The sequence below is a fragment of the Anastrepha obliqua genome, chromosome 3, assembly GCF_027943255.1.
Source record: "Anastrepha obliqua isolate idAnaObli1 chromosome 3, idAnaObli1_1.0, whole genome shotgun sequence".
Classification (NCBI taxonomy): Eukaryota; Metazoa; Arthropoda; class Insecta; order Diptera; family Tephritidae; genus Anastrepha; species Anastrepha obliqua.
Genome location: NC_072894.1, coordinates 93,094,327 through 93,116,416, shown reverse-complemented (window position 1 = coordinate 93,116,416; position 22,090 = coordinate 93,094,327). Strand labels below are relative to the sequence as shown.

At 36.5% G+C, this 22,090-nt stretch overlaps 2 protein-coding genes across 2 annotated transcripts; one reads left to right on the top strand and one right to left on the bottom strand.

Annotated features, from left to right (window-relative positions):
• The first annotated feature begins 927 nt into the window (after positions 1-927).
• Positions 928-3,110, top strand: LOC129242717 (interaptin). Its single transcript, XM_054879513.1, has 6 exons — positions 928-1,282; positions 1,356-1,469; positions 1,550-1,688; positions 1,758-2,380; positions 2,453-2,635; positions 2,803-3,110. Exons 1-6 carry the CDS (start codon positions 1,097-1,099, stop codon positions 3,055-3,057), a joined length of 1,500 nt encoding a protein of 499 aa, XP_054735488.1. The 5' UTR covers positions 928-1,096; the 3' UTR covers positions 3,058-3,110.
• On the bottom strand, positions 3,093-17,013 carry LOC129242718 (uncharacterized). The gene is made up of 3 exons (XM_054879514.1): positions 16,588-17,013; positions 12,256-12,454; positions 3,093-3,465 (listed from the first exon to the last, which is right to left on the bottom strand). The coding sequence occupies exons 1-3, from the start codon at positions 16,960-16,962 to the stop codon at positions 3,161-3,163; spliced, it is 879 nt and encodes a 292-aa protein (XP_054735489.1). The 5' UTR covers positions 16,963-17,013; the 3' UTR covers positions 3,093-3,160.
• Between the last annotated feature and the right edge of the window lie 5,077 nt (positions 17,014-22,090).

Sequence of the window (22,090 nt, the reverse complement as noted above, 5' to 3'; positions counted from 1 at the left end):
AAATGGACGACTATATGACAAAGCGAGTGGAAGCTAGGTGCTCTTATCTGACCACATGCCAAACAGCAAAAGTTATGTGTAGAACTAACGACAAAAAACTGACTCAATTCGTACTTACGATCTCGCGAAAGGACTGCAGAACTATCATAGGTATGCTGTCGGGCCATAATCTATTGGCTGCACATGTGTACAAGATAGTGATTGTTAACACGGACAAATGCAGGAAATGCAGAGAGGATGTTGAGGAAACTTTAGAACCCCTTCAGTGCGCTTGGCCAGCATTATTAAAAACGCGTTCAAAATGCCTGGGCGCCCCACTGTTTGAGGGTCTGGAGGACGTCTCAAAAGCGGATCTCCCAGTTCTGCTTAGATTCGCCAAAAACGGTGACATCCTGCACGATGTCTACTTGCAGTATTCATAGAGGTCGCCCTCCATCTGGTATCACTAGGGCCCAAAAGGTCTATGCGTAGCTTAATGCCAGCAAGGTTAACCTAACCTAAGTAAACGAGAGTGTTCGCCTTTCTCCAACCTTTTTAAATGCAATCTTTTGCAAGGGAGTATTAGAATTCTAATTTCGCAATTGAGAATACGAATTGGAAACACGACGAATGTTCATATACGATTCCTGTCCAGTAATGATACTTAAAATTAAATAGCCGAAAACATTTTTTGCGAAAAAAATTTTACGTGATGTTTGAAGAGCGCAACCAATGCATGCACATATGTCATCAATTGAAAATTAAGATATTAATGAGACAAAACGATGACAGCGACTCGATCTTTCGCGTCATATACGTGGACGAATTCCCCATGTCCCACAATTCCCCAACTTCCTCTACATACTCGTATATAGTTTTCCACCACGGTTGGGATCGATATTATTGAATTTTTTACAGAAAGAGTATACGAGTACAGTTCTGATTAATCAAGCAAACAAAGATAACACTTTCACGCACACATACATCAATACCTTTTTGAAAATTTTTCATTGTTCATACAACATTTGTCACAGTTTTCGTATAAAAATATTTCTCAATTTCTTAATTATTTCTTATCCACCCTAACGAGTATTTGCAAAGACTATATAAACCAAACATGGAAATTGGTCCAGAAGGCCCCCGTGTAACGGTACTTGATGACAATTACCTGGCTAATATTGAAGCTGAGTTGTCACAACCGCCGGTAGCTCCACCCAAAAAGAAGAAGAAGAAGTTAACCAAAGCTGAAAAGAAAGAGTTAAGATTGAAAAAAGAGATCGAGTTTAAGAAATTACAGTTAACTGTATGTATCGCAGACGGCAGATTTTTAAGCAAATAAATTTATACATGGGTAATAAATGAAACTTTAAATTTAGCAACATTTAAAACGGGAGCTCGAATTATCCAAGCGATCTGCAAGAAGAGGCAAAGAGGATTGGGAAGAAATATGCCAGACGATCAAAATAGAAGAACTAAAAACAGAAGTACTGGTATGTATAGAACTTCAAGTGTCAGAGTAACTCGAAAAAAACTTCAACTTCAATTCCTTTTTCTTGTTCCTCTTGCCTAGGAGTGGCAGACGAAAGCCCAACGTGTGATGCAACAAAAAGATGAAAAAGTTCAAAGTCTTTTGGCAGACATTGATTCCACACAAGAGATGCACAAAAGAAATTTCGAGCGTCATCTACAGGTGCTGGATTTTACCATTAGTAAGTTTAACACACATACGCAACCTGAAAGCTGCAAGTATTACTTAAAAATAACTTTCTCCCAAAAAGGTTGTTACCACACCTTAATTGAAGTTTCTAAGCAACTTTATGAGACAGAGGCACAGCAAGTTATTGAAGATTTCCAGGAAGAACTAAACTCCCGAAAAGAGATCGAAAATGGCTTTCGAAGCAATTGCGAAAATATCATGCATGCCACAAATTTAGTAGTGGAAAATCAAATGCTCACCGACTATGATATATTTGTGGACAAACAAGATAGTAGAGTGAATACCGAGATTGAGAAACGTTTTCAAATACGAGACAGCGTCATTGCAAAAATGAAGGCATTACACAAACAGCTCATTGACTTTATTAACTCACAGATGAATACCTCGTTGGATCCAAAAAAGTATGAGCACATACATATGCTAATGGAGCGACAGCGTAATTTCGTCATCGAATCGAGGAAACTAAATGACGTAGAATTCCATCTGACGCGCACATTTAGCGACCTGCAACGCGATATGTTGCACAGTGAAATTGAGGCGCAGCGACGACTCACCGACTTACGACTAGAGCAGGAATATTTTATGCAGGTGCGCAAGGGAATCGAACGAAGCATCCAACGCGATAGGCGCGTAACATTCGAGAAGTTGCAAACTGTGTCTGGCGAATGCTATGGCATGCTGAAGGTTTGTGAAGCAGTGGTTATGTTGCAATAGCCACTCATTTGTTATTTCTCTAATTATTTTGTTAATGCATAGGACTATCAGAAGCTTTTGAAGTATGGCGAGTTGCTGCTTTCGCTCACTGCCAATTGCCGTAAATTACAAACAGAATCAGAAAAAGTTGTAGCACCCACGGATGAGAAGAGAATCTCCGAGGAGCAAATGGCATTCCAGTTGCAAGCGCTGAACTTAGAATCGCATGTGGACATGACCGAAGAGGTAGATATAAAGTAGTATTTGTCTTATTCGAAAAACAATTAGTCTGTTGGCGTAAAGAATTAATTTTTATAATTTTACCATTTTCACTAGTGTGATTACTAGATTTAAAAATAAAAAGGAATACAAAGCTTATCAATATATTTTCTATATACATATGTATTTCGTAGGAACTTTTAAGGCAAATGGAGCTCATGCACAATTTTTGGCATCGTCAGGCGCTTGCCACCACCGAAAATCTTGTTCTAACCAAGGAAAAGCGTGAATTACTAGAAGAAAATAAAAAATATATAGATTTTATAAAGCTAATGAGCAAACGGGAAAATATTGAAGATATGTTGAAAGCCTTGACTGTGACTCCTTTATTACCTGGAACCCCGGATAAGTGTTTGCATGCATATGTCTCACATAGAAGTCTTAAATAGACAATTTCGTTCTTTATTTTCGAAAAATATATTAGTAATTTTGGAAACTCTCAGCCTAGTTTATTTCTTTATGTATTGGAAAATAATATTAGTATTGCATTGATTATGACTTAGGACTATAGTTCAGTACATCGAATGTTAGGATTTTGTAGAATGACACCGACCAGTCCTTGTCTCGCACATTGTTCGATGGATTGTCCGTGGGAGGTGTGTAGTCCCGGCGGAAGCGCATAAAAATCTCAGCAAAAACAATGCGATGTGGCACTGCCATAACTTCCATGGGTGTGCGCATATCCGTGTCAAGTTTACGCAACACTTCGTTAATTTCCACCAACTCCTCTGTAGATTCAAAGTCCTTGGTGTTTCGCAGGCCAACAAATAACATATCAATGAAACAATAACGGCGTCCTAAAGTGTGAAAGGAAAAATAATATAGAAATCAATCATATAAATGGATTACGGTGTAAGTGAATTTTGACAAAATGCTGATCTCAACTGTTTCACAGCGAGAGATAATATTGTAATTTGGCAGCAAAGGGCGTGCCAGAGCAAGCGCAATCCCATCAGAATAGTTCGAGCGTTGAAATAAGTTAATATAATAAGTTAATCAGGTATAAAACACCAAATGATAGAAAAAGTTTTTTCTAAAAGAGTTCGCTCTTCGCAAGGCAATGGGAAGCCTCCGCATGCATTTCTGTCATGAAAAAATTCATAGAAAACCATCTGCTATCCTGAGTATACAACTGTAGGTCTCTCCACTCGTTCAAAAATATCAAGACGCACATAATTAATATGAGGCCAAACATCCACCTCCAGATCTAACTGGCCTGCAATACATTCTCATGGAGAGTGGCAACCACCTTAACCTAATCCATGCCAGCCTTGAGATCACAAAATGAAAATACGAAAAATTAAGGGTCTTTCAAAAGTGGCACCTTTTTTCATGTCATCTTTGACCTTTTGTGAAGTAGACTTATGTACAATTTTACACGATAGAAACGATGAAACATGACGTCCATCCATTTTATCTCTAAGTTGCCCAGACTAATTATTTTACAATAGTTCCAAACTTTAAAGTACTTTCAGAATTATAGAAAAAAAATTAAGAAAAGGTTATATTGATTTTTCATTACCAAGATTTGTATTTAAATCCGCAATTGAATGTGTCGTCAATTTGCATTAGGCGTTAAGTAGTCATTTGACTAGAGAATATGTAAATATGTATGTTATGGCGGAAGTCTCTTTATAATTTACTTAGAATTATCATTCTGTGCATTTAGTCCGTAAGACTAATTAATGTCATGGGGGAATAAACTGAATTGAATTGAATATTTATATATAACTCTGAAGTATATAGTATCAACGCAGGTGTGCCTCAGGGTAGCGTTTTAGGCCCAGTCTTGTATACGATATTTACTTACGACATGCCGACAACAGAAAAGGTAGAAGTGGCGACTTTTGCTGATGATACAGCCTTCATCGCATCTAGTGAGTCCCCTGCAGAGGCCTCCTCCCTGCTACAAAATCACTTACACACTTTGGAAACTTGGCTCAATAAATGGAGAATTAATATTAATCATGAAAAGTCTATTCATGTTACATTTACACTAAGAAGAGAACAATGTCCTCCAGTGTATTTAAATGGTCATCAAATTCCTACTAGCGACACAGTCAACTACTTGGGAATGCATCTTGATGGACGCCTCACATGGAAGTCATATTAAAGCTAAGCATCAACAGCTTAAAAATAAAACCGAAAGAATGTACTGGCTACTTGGAGGCAAATCTCAACTTAGTCTAGAAAACAAGGTTAGATTGTATAAAGCTATATTGAAGCCTATATGGGCCTACGGTATACAGCTTTGGGGAACTGCTAGTAAGTCCAATGTGGAGATTTTGCAACGCTACCAGTCAAAGACCTTACGAACACTTGTTAATGCACCTTGGTTTATCACAAACGAAGCCATGCACATGGATCTAGCTATTCCATTTGTTAAGAGAGAAATCTCAGTATATTCTAAGAGATACATTGAACGATTGTCAAATCATGTAAACACAAATCCTATTTGCTTGTTGGACACAACCAATGAAATTAGACGATTAAAGCGCAATCATGTCTTAGACTTGCCATTCCTTTAAATTTGTCAATTTAATAATAATAATAAAAAAACAAGCCAAAAAAAAGAAAAAAAAACAAAAAAAAAGAGCTAAATATGAAATTGTTAAAATGCTCCAATAAATTTTAAAATTCTAATATAAGTTATACATGAAGTAAGTTATACAATTTTCGATTAAAAATTAAATCTAATGACATAAAATATGCAAAAGAATTGTAAAAAGAAAAAAATCTATAGTTTTCTATGTAGTTTTGCACCAGTGTAAATACTATGCTGTCATTAGGTAATAAGATCTTCTTTGCTGAATATCTGTACTCTAAGATAGATTGCAAATAAAGTATTTCCATTGAAAAAAAAAAAATTGTAACTCTCATTGGTTAAAAGTTTGTTTGATTCCAAAAATTAACAACCAGCCCAAAATAATAATAATTGATTTTGCGCGGATATATAAAGTTCACCCCATCCCAAGTCTTCTCTATAACTGGGTACTACTACTAATAAGAGAACCAGCCGCATGAAAAAATCTTCAGCAATCTCACTTCTTATTTCTTCTCTATAAAGTTTAAATTTATCTTACTAACATCAGTCAAAAAAGCAGATTCACCCACCACGAAAACTAACTGAAACCTCATTCATTAATGTTTTTACTAATATAAATAAAAAAAAAAACCGGAAACTACTGCATCATCATACGCCCAACACTTTTTGGAAGCAATACACCCTTTTAAAAATGAAAATTAGAGTTTTATGTACTTATATTTCACTTTAACGGTAGTAGATAGCAATTGCAACACAACTTCTCATGGTATACATATTAATCGCCTCTCAATCAGTTTTTAATGCCGAGACAAAATTGCCTTCTGTGCATTAAATATATGCCATAACACGAAGCCAAAACATCCGGATAACATCCGGACATAAAAGATAAACTAATCGCAAATATTGCAAAACCAATCTTATGTGGATTCCTGGATAATCAAATGGTCAAGGGGATGCAAACGCCGATCGAACAACCAAACTCAAATACCTGCAGCTTGTTCATAACTTTGGTATCAATTCTAAAGAGCTGTTTACCAGCAACTCTCTTAATAAATTTAAACAAAAAATTGCCTCTGACTGATTCGACTACAATCAGTGTTAGAAGCAAATAAACCCCAATGGAATTCCTCTAAGGCTACCTTCAATTGCATCATAAAACGAGAACTGCAGCCGATCTGTCGTTTTTGTATTATCTCCCCACTAAACATCACCCACTTCCTATCCTTGTGCCCCAGTCTTACACAAGCATTCTCTGCCATCTTTCAAAATCCATCCCCACTCTCTATTCTGAGCAAACCTAGTGACTATCATATCAATATTATTTACATGTTATAAACAGAATTAATCTTAAGTATTGTATCTAAACTTACTTATGTACATATAGTAAATATCAAATAATATTAACACATAATGAACTCTACAACAGTTTGTATTGTAAGCTCGAAAACCAATAGCCTTAATTGCTCGTGCGTAAATATTAATAATAATAAAGTACGGTCTGAATCTTCTCGCTGGTTTGTAGTTTTTTCTATCCTCTTCATTATATAATCTAAATCCTGTTTTGGAGTTTTCAGACAATTCTTGGAGTAATAGGTATTTGCTTTATCGTTCTTGTAGAAAACCGTGCTCAGCAGGCATAGTTGTCAACTTAGTGCTTTTTGAAAATTAAAATGCCAACAAAATGATTTAGTGCTTTGTGCCCTTTTTAGTGCTTTTTCTGAACTCAAATGCAGAAGTTAAGCTCGTTGAATACTTTTAAGAACGTAAGTTCGTAGCCGATCTCTCCACATAAAAACGGATTAGAAAAAAAAATGTTGTTGTGACAATTATAACGCCTATTGCCGGAAGGCCAGTTCCTGATTTAAAGCAAAATCTGGTCCTATTTGTCGACGAGCTACACAGAAAAGCTGGTTCAAAGCATGAAGAAGATGCCAGGCAATACTCGACAACGATGAGGACTACACGGCTTATTGAGTAATTGCGGCTCGTAGTTTTGTAATGGTCAGCAACTAAGTTCCTGCTATTTGTCAATAGTCAATAGATGCCGTCAGTGGTGTGTGCTATTCGATTCTAACATAACTTAAACGTCATAAACCAAGCTTAGACATATGGTAAACAAACTGCTTCGACACATTACAGATTTTGTTTTGGTATCATACACTTTTGGTTTTGTGAAAATATCTCATTTTGTGCCGAATTATCGTCATTTGAGGGAAGTGTTGATTTTCCTCTTTCATTCGAAAAAAAACGGCGGCTGAAGCGCATCGAGAGCTACAAAAAGTTTATGGAGATGCTGCTTAAAGTGAAACAACAATCCGAGATTGGTTCCGTCGCTTCAAAGACGGTGATTTTAATGTTAACGACCGTCCGCGTGAAGGAAAGCCAAAAACCTTCGAAGATTCTGAATTGGAGGCATTGCTCAATGAGGATCTGTGTCAAACGCAAGTAGAGCTTGGTGCAGTATAAGGAGTTACCCGCCAATCCATTTCCAAGCGATTGCATGCTTTGGGAATGATTCACAAACAGGGGACTTGGGTTCCTTATGAATTAAAACCAAGGCATGTTGAACATCGTTTTTTCGCCTGTGAACAACTGCTCTAGCGGCAAAAAAGGTTTTCTTCATCGCATCGTGACGGATGATGAAAAATGGATTCATTACAGCAATCCAAAGAAAGAAAGTCATGAGGACGGCCCGGTCATGCTTCTACGTCGTTGCCTCGGCTGAATATTAACTCTGCGAAGGTTATGCCATGTATTTGGTGAGACCAAGTTGGTGTTATTTATTATGAACTATTAAAACCAAGCGAAACCATCACTGGAGATCTGTATCGACTTTAATTGATGCGATTGAGCCGAGCACTGCGCTAGAAACGGTCTAAATACGGGGAAAGGCATGCAAAAATCATTCTGCAGCATGACAATGCTCGACCTCACGTTGCCAAACCCGTTAAAACCTACCTGGAAACACTAAAATGGGAAATCCTACCCCACCCGCCATATTCTCCAGATATTACGTCGTTTGATTATCACCTGTTCCGATCGAAGGCACATGGTCTAGCTGACCAGCAGTTCCATTCATATGAAGACATCAAAAAACGGCTTGACCCGTGGATAGCCTCAAAAATTAACAGTTTTACCGCGACGGTATACGAGATCTACCAGAAAGATGGGAAAAAGTAGTAGCCAGCGATAAGCAATACTTTCAATGATTCACTTGTAACCATTTTTTCAAAATAAAGTTGTATTTTCATAATAAAAACAGTGAAAACTTAGTTGCGCAGCTAATACATACTTTCATGTAAACAAATTTTAACTATACCTATATATTTTATACTTCATGAATAATCGCGGTTCCTTTTTTCTGAAGCAGACTGTATTACAGACGCATAGATTTTGTGTTATTGAATTATGTGATACGTTACCATGACTCAATTATTACAGATTTGCTCACTTGTGACATAAGAATTTTGACACTCTCTTACAAAAAGTAAGGGGGCATGTCCTCCAAACAACGAGTTTATCAATCATTTCTTTGTGAAAAACTGAGAGTATTCATTATCTTAAAATAAATTGCATATTGATATTCATGCTTAAATGAATATATAAATGAATATATAATTCTTTAATTTGCGCCGTGAAATGTACAGCCTCTTGTTATCAACTGAAATCAGCCACTCAACATTTTTTTATTAAAATAAGCTATTCCGCTTTGCACTTATCTGTTTTTAACGAAAAAGAAAGAAAAATAAAGAATTTTTCATATTTTTTTTACAAACAAATTAATCAAAACAATATTTTTAGGGATAATTAATACAATATTTAAGTGACATGCACAAACCAATATGTTTAAGAATATCGTCGTAAAATTTTAAGTTGATATCTTGATTTCTTTTTGAGTTATATTTGACAGGGCGGAAAACATTGAAAAGATATTCTTTAGATTCTAAATGAATTTTTATAGCAAAAAAAAAAAGATTAAAAATTTTAAAGTGCTGGAGGAGCGGTCCCCCTTAAGAGGGGCGAAGAAAGTGGAAAAATGAAATCCCTTTTTGCAAAAATAGTAGCTAACGAGCGCTTTTTACTTAAATGGAAACAAACTGCGAACGATAAATATATACCAGCACGATAAATATATATATAAAAGAAAGCCATGTTAGATACACTATTTATAACTCGAGAACAGCTGAACCGATTTGCTGAAAATTGGTGGAGAGGTAGCTTAGAACCAGGAGACGAACATAGGATACTTTTTATCCCATTCGAACGCGTTTCCGTGAAGTCACTATAAAATGTGGTATAACAAAAACGCATCTGATATCGAATAACAAAACGCAAATGGCAGCTAAACGTAATTTTGTCTATGGTTAAGTAGAAAATTAGATAATATAAATTTTGTCAGTAATATATAATCACAGTAATTTGTATTCTCTTTGAGTCATCATTATCAATGCCGCGACCAAGACGATCGAATCTTTCCCGACAAAGCCGTAATGCGAAAAGTATACGAAACATTGCGAATGAAACGACTGAAGAAGCGCAAGGTATTGCCCGTGAAGAGCGCCGCGTTAGTATAGCTCGACTTTGTGCTTCTCAATCACAAGAGCAAAGCGAGGCAGCCCGTGAAACGGCTAGGTTGGTAATGCGAAATCGTCGAGCGAATAACAGAGATCAACAAGTAGATCATTTTCGACACACAAGAAGAGAATTATCAAGTACTGATTTGAATCGAGCAGCGTTTCGATATGATTGCAACACTGATTACTGCTTGCATCCTAGCGTTTGCATTGGGCCAATGAACGTTGTTTGCGAGTATTGTGGCGCATTGAAGTTTTCCGGAGAAACGCCCGGATTGTGCTGCCTTAGTAGAAGAGTGAAATTGCCATTATTGACTTTTTTGGAGGTGCAATGATTTTACTGTCTATCGACTTCCGCCAAACCCTGCCAGTGATTCCAAGATCAACGGCTGCTTGCCTCAAATCATCGAATCTATGGCGCTATGTGAAGAAACTTCAGCTGACGACAAACATGAGAGTTGCATTACTTAATGATACATCTACTGAAGATTTCTCTGAGCAATTACTGACTATCGGTAATGGTCGAGTACCTGTCGACGAATCGAGCGGATTGATTTCATTTCCTCAGAATGTCTGTAACTTTGTCTCATCGAAAGACGAACTTATCAATAAAGTTTTCCCAAACATCATTAATAACTACAAAAATAATGAATGGTTGAGTGAGCGAGCAATTTTAGCGGCTAAGAATAAAGATGTAGATGACCTAAACTACATAATTCAAAATGATATCATTGGAACAATGCATTCATTCAAATCCATTGACTGTGTAACAAATAAGATGAAGCCACCAACTATCCAATTGAATTTTTAAACTCCTTGGATGTGTCTGGCTTACCACCGCACAATTTACGCCTAAAAGTTGGCTCTGTAGTAATCATGCTTCGAAACATAAGCCCACCAAAACTTTGCAACGGTAGGCGTTTGGTGGTAAATAAATTGATGAACAATGTGATTTATGCGACGATACTCAAAGGAAAATTCGAAGGTGAAGAAGTTTTCATTCCGAGGATCCCGATGATCTTAACCGACCTTCCGTTTGAGTTTAAAAGACTTCATAAAAAATTAACTTAATAAAATCAAAAATCTGCTTTTTTATTGCCTCTAGGGCGGAAAAAAGTTCGCCGGGTCAGCTAGTATATGTATATGTATGTATAACCACGAAATATGAAGTTGAATGTAAATAACATATTTCAATGTGAGGCTTGTGGAAAATCAGTGCTCAGCATGCGTGGTTGTCAACTTATTGCTTTTTGAAACTTAGAATGCAAAAAAACACAAGCCACTTCGTTTCATTAGTTTGTACCTTACCATGGGTAGCAAAACATGTGGTATTGCGCACTGTGATGAATTACATATTGCTAAGCGCACCAAATGCATATGTTTCGGATGGTCAAAAAGTCCACTTCTCGCGCCCATTGCCCCAATGACTCTACGATGTTCTGACATAACCAGTATGCCTGGATGTATTTCATATCATAATAGTTCTGGATATACAAATACAAACTCTTGAGCGAGTTGTTGCTCGTAAGCACACGATTTTGAGAATGAAATACGCTTTTTCAAATTTTACTTTTTATCCACTTTTACTCAAAATCTCTAGATTTCGCAACACAGTGTCTTGCTACGGGAGTCGATTTGTTAAGAGCGAACGAGAAAGCTGCTGACTGGGCAAACCTTTTACTATTGAATCATAATACATTACAAGTTTTTTTTCTACTTCGCTTAAACACAAATTGTTATGAAAAAAATATTCTATTTATGATTAGCATAACTTTTTTTCCAATTTTCAGTGCGTTTTGAAACACAAAAGCTAGCAACACTGCCAGCATTTTCTATTTTCCTACCACTTATTAGCAAAAATTTAATCAATAAAAAAATCTTCATTTTCGCTCATCTTTGCTGAAAGCTAGAAACGACTATGACTGACTATGAGGAAATGTTACGAGTCTGTCCAAAACTCTCGTAAACATCCGGTGTAATTTACGTGGGCACCTGCCGACGTCGGCCTTACCCTAAGGTGCTCAAAAGCACAGGGGATCAAATCACAGCGTTGATTAGCGCCCCAAAACGCTCAAAGCATGTACGTTGCCAATTGGTAGTGTGGAATGGATATACTAGCTTGGTGGGGCTCGGAACCTATCTAAACTTCTGTCGAAACTCCACATCGAGCCAAAAAGGCTTTACCCGCGTTTGGGTGTTAGACCACAACAACCACGATACTCCCCGAGGGGCCCTCCTCACCAACAGGTCGGAGCAAAGTCCGAGGACTCCTGTTCCTCGTGGCACCAGAATTAAGTCAGATTTCAGCCAGATGTCGTAGCCAAGACTACCACCAGTTGAGCTTCCACACAGCTCTGGACCGGTTGCCATACCCCAAAGCCCCAACAAACTCTGGTGAGGGCAAAAATTCGTGAAAATTGCCAACCAAAGATTTTTTGTTTGTTTGTTTTTTTTTTTTTTGTTTTTACCGAAATTTTTTCGTATCGACACCTTCATTGGTATCGCTCTGCGTAAGTGCTCCATTTCGAATCTCACCAATTTCAGCCGTGTGTCATTTCTGGAGAGCAACATATCACGTGTAATTTGTTGAAAACCAACAGGTGTCGTAAATTTGTTAATTTTTTCTGTATTCTGAGTGCGAATAATATCCGTGATCACAATGGCAGCCTAAAGAGCAGACAGAAAGAAAATTTATTAGGAACTTAAGATACTCTGGTGAAAACATTTTTTATGTAATATCGCCAAGTTTAATAGATAACACTGTGTGACAAAAAAAAAATTAAATATACTTTTATGGTATAGGAGAAATTTCCAATACACACTCAAAATCTCATTTTATGGCCATAAAACCGTTTTCAGTAGGTTGATGTGAAGAATAACTCCTAACTTCGCCAATTTCCATCCGATTTCGAATTTGCTTTTTTAGTTCGAAAGAACAAAAACAAGCCTTTTTGACAGTGTGTTGACAATTTTTCTGAAATGACAGCTGACGAGACTGTAGGCGGAAGTATTTGGAATTTTTTTATTTTTTCTCTATTTTTTCAATTTTGACATAATTTTTACGATATTATCCGATATTGAGGATTTTTTTTAGTACCCTACTGTTATAGTAAATTTAATTTTGCGTCAAATGAGCTATATTTGACTGTAATTGAATTAAAATTAATAAATAAATATTACGTATCTATAATAACGCATCAAAACACATCCTTATTCCCATTTAGCGTAAGCTATACCTACATACCAAATTAGTAAAAAAAAAAAAATAAAATCTTAAAACTCACACAACTCTATTAATTTTAATTCAATTACAGTCAAATATAGCTCATTTGACGCAAAATTAAATTTACTATAACAGTAGGGTACTAAAAAAAATCCTCAATATCGGATAATATCGTAAAAATTATGTCAAAATTGAAAAAATAGAGAAAAAATAAAAAAAATCCAAATACTTCCGCCTACAGTCTCGTCAGCTGTCATTTCAGAAAAATTGTCAACACACTGTCAAAAAGACTTGTTTTTGTTCTTTCGAACTAAAAAAGCAAATTCGAAATCGGATGGAAATTGGCGAAGTTAGGAGTTATTCTTCACATCAACCTACTGAAAAACGGTTTTATGGCCATAAAATGAGATTTTGGGGGTGTATTCGAAATTTCTCCTATACCATTTTTCTTAGCTTTACTATGCCTACAAGTCTCCATAAAAGTATAATTTCACTGTCGCACAGTGTAATTATTTGCCATTGTTCAAATATTTACTCGCATCGAAAACCGTGAATCTCTCTAAAATATTTATATAGGAATCTTTTTAAAAATACACTTTTTCAAAAATGGAACAATCTGAAATTCTCCTATTTACGAGTTCGAGCATGGAACTATGCCATTGCAGACAGGGTGAAACATTAAGTGTCTTAGTGTATTTTGCTGATTGGTTTGCCAAATTTTATTCGGGTAACATTAGACTTCTTATATGAAACACATTGTAACCCGAAATTAAAAATCAATAATGACGAACAATTGTCGAACAAAAAATTAAAAATGGTACTAACTCTTTGATTTTCAGAGTCTGAAATGCTAAATTAATGACTTAATAAAATTTAGTTAAAATGTTCAAATAGCGCACAAAAGTTTCAATAGCGAACAAAATTATAATACCCAATACAATACAACTGCTTCCGAGTATAAAAGTTGCAGTTGAGCTGTGAAGTATAGGCATTGAGGTGAACTGGCTTGTATGCCTTTCCATTGTGAGTGAGCGTGTGTGTGTGTGTGTGTGTAAACTCACCTCTTTGGTTTGTGTAATGACTAACCATGGTGACTCATAACTGGAGATATGTGGGATGTAAACTAGGGCAACAACCAGTGTTGGAGATTCTCTGTCACAGGGTGTTAACTATTATGAAACGTTGCTTGTGGAATGATATCAACTTCGTTAATTATAAAATGGTCTTTTTTGTTTTTTTTTTTTAGGTTTACTGGAGAAGGTGCAATGTTTTCGCTACCCGTGGGAAAGTCGACAGAGTCAGAATAAGTCAGTATTATACATTTTCGGATCATTGGCGTACAAAATCAATTTAGAGGAGGTAAAATAGATATTACATACAAGCGTTCGAGCAATTAAAATTTTGACGTTTCCTTCGCGAAAAACTGTGAAAACCCGACATGAACAAATTGAGTGATGAAGGAAGAAAGTATATTTTAGTAACTAGCCACTGTTTCTGATTTAAAATTTATTAATGTGTTAATTTTACCCAAATATTCATTACTAAAATCTCGTCTCGAGCAAATGTTAATCGCGCAAAATGTTCGCAGTATTTAGGTTAAGTAACATAGTAACGGGAGTAAGCCCAAGCATCTGGGTTGTAAGTGTGTTTTCTTGTTTTGCACCTTTGAGCAATCGAAAGTGTTCTCTAAATCACAAGTGGTGGTGTGAAAAAAACTTAGTCGCAATTCGGCGACTTAAAATCGCGTCATCCAATAAATTTAAGACTTTGTCAAAAAACTGGTCGCGTGCAGAGAATTTCAACTTAAACCAATTTTGAGCAGAAGGGCGCTTCAGTTGACGAAGAGGGCATCATGTAAACAAGATTTAAATGCTTTAACCCGTTCAATTTTCAAGTTCTTTAAAAAAGCTAATCACACCTTAATATTCATCTGGTAGAACAGAACAGCCGAGAAATCTCTAACCGTGGATACTTGCACGAGGTTAACCAACAAGTCCATGTAAGTGAAGAGATGGAATATAGATTGGAAGACTAAACACCCACGACTTAATTATAAGGAGTTATAGGAAATCGTTTGCCCATAGGCAAGGAACGCTACGCTACCGAAATAACCTAGAAATATGCACATACCTACATGTCTTGTGATCCATACGTACACACATACAGGATGTGCGGTGGCACAAAAAAAAACTGAATTAAAAATAATTACTAATGATAAAGTTTATATCAATAACTATGACAAAGAATAAAAGTGGGGACTCTATTTTTATTTGTTTAACGATTTCCTCTAAATGTTTACCCTTACATCCGATATGCCCTTGGAATCTGGCCTACGTTTTCAGTGCCACTTGCTGGAGAGGTGATGTCGGGATGTCATTAAAATCGAGAACGAGATTTTCCTTTAGTACTAAGATGGCCGCTGGATTTGTTTCATAGACTTTACTTTTAAGGTACTCCCACAGAAAAAAGTCCATGGTGGTAAGATCGGGCGAGCTGGGTAACCAGGGTATGCCACCGAAAGGGCTAATCAGTTTGTTCGGGAAGAAATCACCCAGTATCGCCATGGTCCCTCTGGCCGTATTCGGCGTAACGTTATTTTGCTGGAACCATGGGAGTGTGCTAAAGAAAGGATGTTCTCTTATTATTGGCAGGAAATAATCGTTCAGAATGCGTACAGAAATTGCTTTCTCTCGACAATTTTCAAAAAAAACAATATGCTTCAATCATTTCAATGCTTGCCAATGCACAGCAAACTGTCACTTTGGGACTGTAAAGTGGCTGTTCATGTTTTAGTAGTGGGTTCTGTAATTTAGGTAACCAATAACGCCAATCCATTTGAGCGAAAATGCGCTTCCTCACTTCAAAAGATAGTGTTTACAGTACGAAATGGCTCCGACATTGTCTCGCAGAAACTTTTACGCAAATCGTATTCGTGCATGATTTGAATTGTGAATAATCCCTACTAAGATTCTTTCCCAATATTTCATATTCTGTTTTCGGAAGTTCCAGGGCCATCGCTCTCTTGCGCATGGACTGACGCTGATTATCGTCAAACTTAAAGCGTCGATTTCAATATTTTCATTTGCCCTCGATGCCCGGCTGGGCACGGCCGTGAGATGTTTGCCCGCGAACTTGTTGCTCGAAACCTGCGCACTCACGAACGAAACAAAACTTTACCTAAAACATCAGTTAAACGTCGAATATTGTAACGTGAACGAAATCTACGACGAATAGTTGCACACAAATCATTGGCCTTGAATAACGCTTCGGTTGTGAACGCAGGTTTTTCACCCGTCGCCTGCGACACCTTCACTAAATAACCACAGAGACTTGGGAGACTTTAAACTTAAAACTAAATTCTGCTACTGGACACCCGGTATTAATTATATTCAGCCAAAGACTCCGACTCCAGTAACATGTAGAGCTTTTTTTGGCAAATCTGTATGCAATTACAGTGATATTAAGCGTGGTTGCCACAACAATCCATTGCTTGTGTATTATAATTTAATTATAATTATTTCAAAATATTCAAAGCAGTTAATATATTAGTACTTAAACGGCTTAAAGTATTTATTACCTGCTTTGATCCGTGAAGGAATTCCTGCTCTTTAAACTGGCGATCCCAAAGCAGACGTAATTTCCACAAATTGAATTTCGTCAAAAAATATTTCCAGGGATTATGCAAATATACTAACTTCGGTATAGTTTTGCGCTCTTCATTGCTGCGTTTCATATTATTTTGCCAATTGTTGGAGTTTGATCTGTTCTTGCCTTGAATGGTAGATGGCCTGACAAAAGCCAATACATTTTTGCGTTGATGTTGATGGACAGAAATACAAGCGTGAAATGAACGCCAAGATGGGCGATGCAAGTTGGATGAAAATTGGAAGTTAGGACCAGTATGAGAGGCTAACAAAGTACAATTAAAAATCAATAATAATTTTGTTGACATTTTTTAGAACTTTTTGTATTTGACTTAAAACAAACATTTTACTCAAACATTTTTTTTCATTAAAATATAGGCAAATTAGGTAGGAAAGCAATAATGAACAATGTGTGTGAAACAGGGTTACGAAGAAATATTTATGGATTCCATGATATTTATACAAAAAAAGGAATTGAACCCTGATACAAGAAAACGGTAATTTCGCTACTATTATTATTATTTATTATGAAGTAAATTTTTATTAATTCAGTGGCAAACCTCCGGGTGTATTTCTGCCACGAAAAAGCTCTTAATAAAAAATATGAATAAGTCAATTTAAATTTTTTGGCCCGAAAGCTTCAAGAGGGTAGCCGAATTTAAAGAGGTAAAATAGAATCTTGTTCTATTGGGTAGTCGAAAAAGTCTTTTCGTATTTTGTCAATAGATGTCGTTGGAGTCATCTATCTCCAGTGCTACCATTGTGTCATATCATATGGTGTTAGAAAGGTGACATTTTAAGCTTCATTTAACCAAAAAAAATTAAATTCCGAGAAGTTGAAAAAAAGTTATAGCTGTTCAAAAATGCGTGAAAATAATGAAGAAGTTCGCTATATTTTGAAATTTTTGTATAGAAAAGGGAAGAATGCCACGCAAACCACCAATGAAATTTGTGAAGTTTACGGAGACGATGCTGTATCAGTTCGTGTAGCATAACAATGGTTCGCTCGCTTTCGTTCTGGAAATTTCGATGTGAAAGATGCACCTCGCTCCGGTCGACCTATCTTTGAAAAAGTCGATGAAATTATGGAAAAGATTGACCAGGACCGTCACATAAGCTGCCATGACATTGCCAAGGCACTAAACATTCATCATCAAACGGTTTTGAACCATTTAAAAAAGGCTGGTTACAAAAAGAAGCTCGATGTTTGGGTATCACATGAATTGTCTGTGAAAAATTTAATGGACCGAATTAACATCTGCGATTCTTTGCTGAAACGAAATGAAATCGAAGCATTTCTGAAGCGAATGGTAACAGGAGACGAAAAGTGGATCGAATACGACAATAATGTGTGAAAAAGATCATGGTGCAAGGGTGGTGAAGCTCAACAAATGGTCGCAAAGCCAGGATTGACGCCTCGAAAGGTTATGCTGTGTAAATGGTGGGATTGGAAAGGAATCATCCACTATGAGCTGCTCCAGCCTGCTCGAACGATTGATTCTACACTTGACAACTGATGAGATTGAAGCAAGCAATCGAAAAAAACGGCCAGAACTGATCAGCAGAAAGGGCGTCGTCTTCCATCAGGACAACGCTAGGCCACACACATCTTTGATGACTCGGCAAAAACTGGGAGAGCTGGGCTGGGAAGTTTTGATGCATCCACCATATAGCCCTGACCTTGCACCATTGGACTACCATTTGTTTCGGTCAATGCAGAACTCCCTTAATGGAGTAAAGTTGGCTTCAAGAGAAGCCTGTGGAAATTTCTTGTCGCAGTTTTTCGCCGAAAAACCACAAAAGTTTTACACTGATGGAATGATGTCTCTAGAAGAAAAATGGCAAAAAGTGGTCGACCAAAATGGTACATATTCGGTTTAATAAAGTTCTTTATAAATATAAAAAAAATGAGTTGAAGTTTGATTAGAAATACGAAAAGACTTTTTCGACTACCCAATATTAATTTATGTACTTTTAGATTTTTACAGTTTTTTTCTAGGGTTGATATCAAAATTTCATTAATGAATCAAGTTTATGTAAGGTATTGTATGTAGGTATTATATACATATATATACATATATTATAATTAGCGCGTATACTCTTTTTGGGTGTTTGGCCGGGCTCCTCCTCGTATTTGTGGTGTGCGGCTTGATGTTGTTTCACAAATGGAGGGTCCTGAAGTTTTAAGCCGACTCCGAACGGCAGATATTTTTTATGAGGAGCTTTTTCATGGCAGATGTATGTATTAATTCTAGTATAAATGCTAGTTACCCTCCAATTTTAAGCCACTTATATCCTTTATACATATATGATGGCCTATTTAGTATTTAATATTTGTTTTGTTTTTGTATTATTTATCCGATTCCACTAAAATAAAAAAAAAATAATATATATTTTGTCAGATGTATCACAATGCCATGAAACATGCATACGAGGTGTGTTAAAAAAAATTGTTTTTTTTTATTTGTCCCCACTTATTTTATACATCTGTTCATTGACATTAAGTATGTTGTTTAACAATTTGGTCACAAAATAAGATGAAGACTTCAATTTTCTTCAAAATATTTCAGATATTGACTATGGCATACGGTGAAAGTACTCTGAGTCAAAAAAATGTTTGCAAGTAGTGCAAGCTTTTCGCAGAAGGTTGAGAAGATGTGAATGACGACGCTCGTTCTGGATGGCCCAGCACATCAACAACCGGTGAAAATGTTGAGAAAGTGAAGAAAATTGTTATGGAGAATTATCGAGCCACAATTAAGTAGTTGCTGAGGATGTTGGCATTTCGGCATATCGGTTGGTTCATGCCATGCAATCTCTTTGGAATTTTTGGGCATGAAGTGTGTGGCAGCGAAGTTCGTTCCAGAATTGCTGGATTTTGACCAAAAACAACCACGCATGAGCATCGCTCAGGAATTGTTGAATGACGTCAACGATGATCCAGATTTGCTTAAAAGGGTCATAACGGGTAACGAATCATTGGTACGAGTATATGGAAGAGAGCCAAGAGTCGATAGCAGAAAATCGCCGAGCACGCAAAACACTTGTTATATTATTCCTCTAATAAACTAAAGTGAAGTACACTCCACATGCTACGAGTATATGGCTAAAACCGTTAACATATATTATCTTCGAGACGAGTGTACCAACACAAAAAAAATTATACGTAGCCCGCAAAATGTATATTGGCTAATTTAAATTTATTTACATTAACATTACGAGCAATAAGCTTACGTCATGTGCTTGCTCTAATCATGTTATTCGTTTCTCTTCACATGGATTTCATGTAATTAATTGTATGGAACCTTACAATTATCAATATTTTATTCATGCATTCTCTAGGCTCTTGTAGAATTACTTATATAAAATCTTTTTTACTAATTTCATCATTTAGATTTGTCTTTCTACCTGAAACCATTCGACTGTTTTCAACTCTTGGTTAGATATTTTATCTAGAATCCAAGAAGAAGGCTGCTTCTTACTCTGAACGGTCTTTACTCGCAAAAGCTTTCATTATCTACATTTGCAGTTGCTTGTCTTTATAGGAATACACTCTTTAACCCATCTTCGGCCGCTACAAGAATTCGACATAATTTTTCCAATTCCTTTTTAGTCAGTGCTTATAGGACCATAATCAAGAAAAATTAAAAAAAAAAAAAAATTCTGACCATCGGTGTTTTAGATATGGACTGGTCGAAAAATCGACCACTGGCCAAAAACCGACAAATATATTTAAAAAAAATGCAACATTTATGAAAAAAATTTAGCACACGAAGTCAATTTATTTCATTTTATTTCAAATACAAATATTTTTTTGTTGTTTTATTGATAGAAAAGTCAGCTTACAAATTTTTATGATAATCATCAAAACATTTAGTATGTAAAGGAATATTGCATTTTTTGCAAGTAAAAATAGTATGTTTCTTGCAAAATTTAAACCGCCAAAATTTGTTTTCAATGCTTCTCATGACGGCGTGTACCCTTTCATTGATCCGAGGAAGGTTCGATGGACCTTCATCTCCATGTTCGTTTTCATACTCGTCCTCGTCCTTGTCGTAATTCAATAATTCTGTTGTGACTTTATTCTATAATTTGCCACCGCATTATCATGGAGATCCACACCACCCATGCCATAATTATACTCTTGAATAGCTTTTGGCTGCGGGATAGTGAAAGTTTGTTTTTTCTTCCGACAATATCTTTTAGTGCTAATAATTGGATTGACTGTGGAGTTATTAGTTATAACATTGACTACAGCATTATCATTCCACCGAACAGTAAATATTTCTTGCTGATGATCGAGTAGTTGGTCAAATGTTCCTCGTATTTCTTTTTTTAAAGGAGAATCGCGTATAGTACGAGCTGCAAAAAATCGACGTTCGTTCAGAGGGCACATTAGATGGTATGAAGAGAAAAAAATTATCAAAGAAAATGATGTGGCACTCAGTGTCAGATACGTTGGCAAGCAAGTCTAAGACTGTTTGTGCGCCTAGACCAATAGTTTTATCGTGAGGGGTTGCTGCTCCCCCGTAAAATGAACTAGAAAATAAGTACCCACTTTCAGAGCACAAGCACCATGTTTTAAACCCAAACCGGATTGGCTTTCCCTTGATAAACATTTTGCAGGTGTGGCGTCCAAAGTATGGAATCATCTGTTCGTCTATAGAGAGATTATGGCTAAAGACTCCAAACTGCATAAACTTTTTGTTGAGAGCGTCAGTAATAGGACGAACTTTCGCAAAACGGTCTGCTGCGTTTAAATTCGTGTTATCAGCGAGATGGAAAAACTGCTTAACTTTTTTAAACCAATTACGACTCACAGCCTGCTTCACAATTGGAACTCCCATGCCCGGTCGAACAGACCAGTAGTGGTCAATGTGTGGCAAAGTATGGTACCCCGATAGGTACAATATTCCAATAAACCTACTTATTCGATTGGCGTGATGTTAATTGGAGCATTGTGTTGGTTTGCATACTCATTTGTGAAAGTGGTAATATTTGTGATCAAAAAACAATGTAAAGAGATCATAGGGGGATTTTGAGCCTACAAAATAGTGCAATTATATATACGTTTACAAAAAGGATTGATTGCTTACCAACTTCTGAAAACATTTCTTCCAATTTGATTGCTTCCACATTAATTGCGGTCCTTGTGTATTGAAAATCTCTGGGTTTTCGCCATATGGGACGGGCAAAATCCGACTTACTCAAGCGAAAAACTCTAGAACTAAAAATCTTAGCGGAATGCCAACATTCCACCGCTGCATCCCTTTTAGGATAGTTCCGCCCTAGTTCGATATTAGACGAATGAGAACTAGTTCGATTTGTAGGTATTTTCTAATAGTCCCGTACCATCCAATATAGGACAGGTTCGATTTTGGAGGTAAGGTACTAGTGCTGAACTAGAATTTTGGTTCACTAGTAGTGATTTTCCCT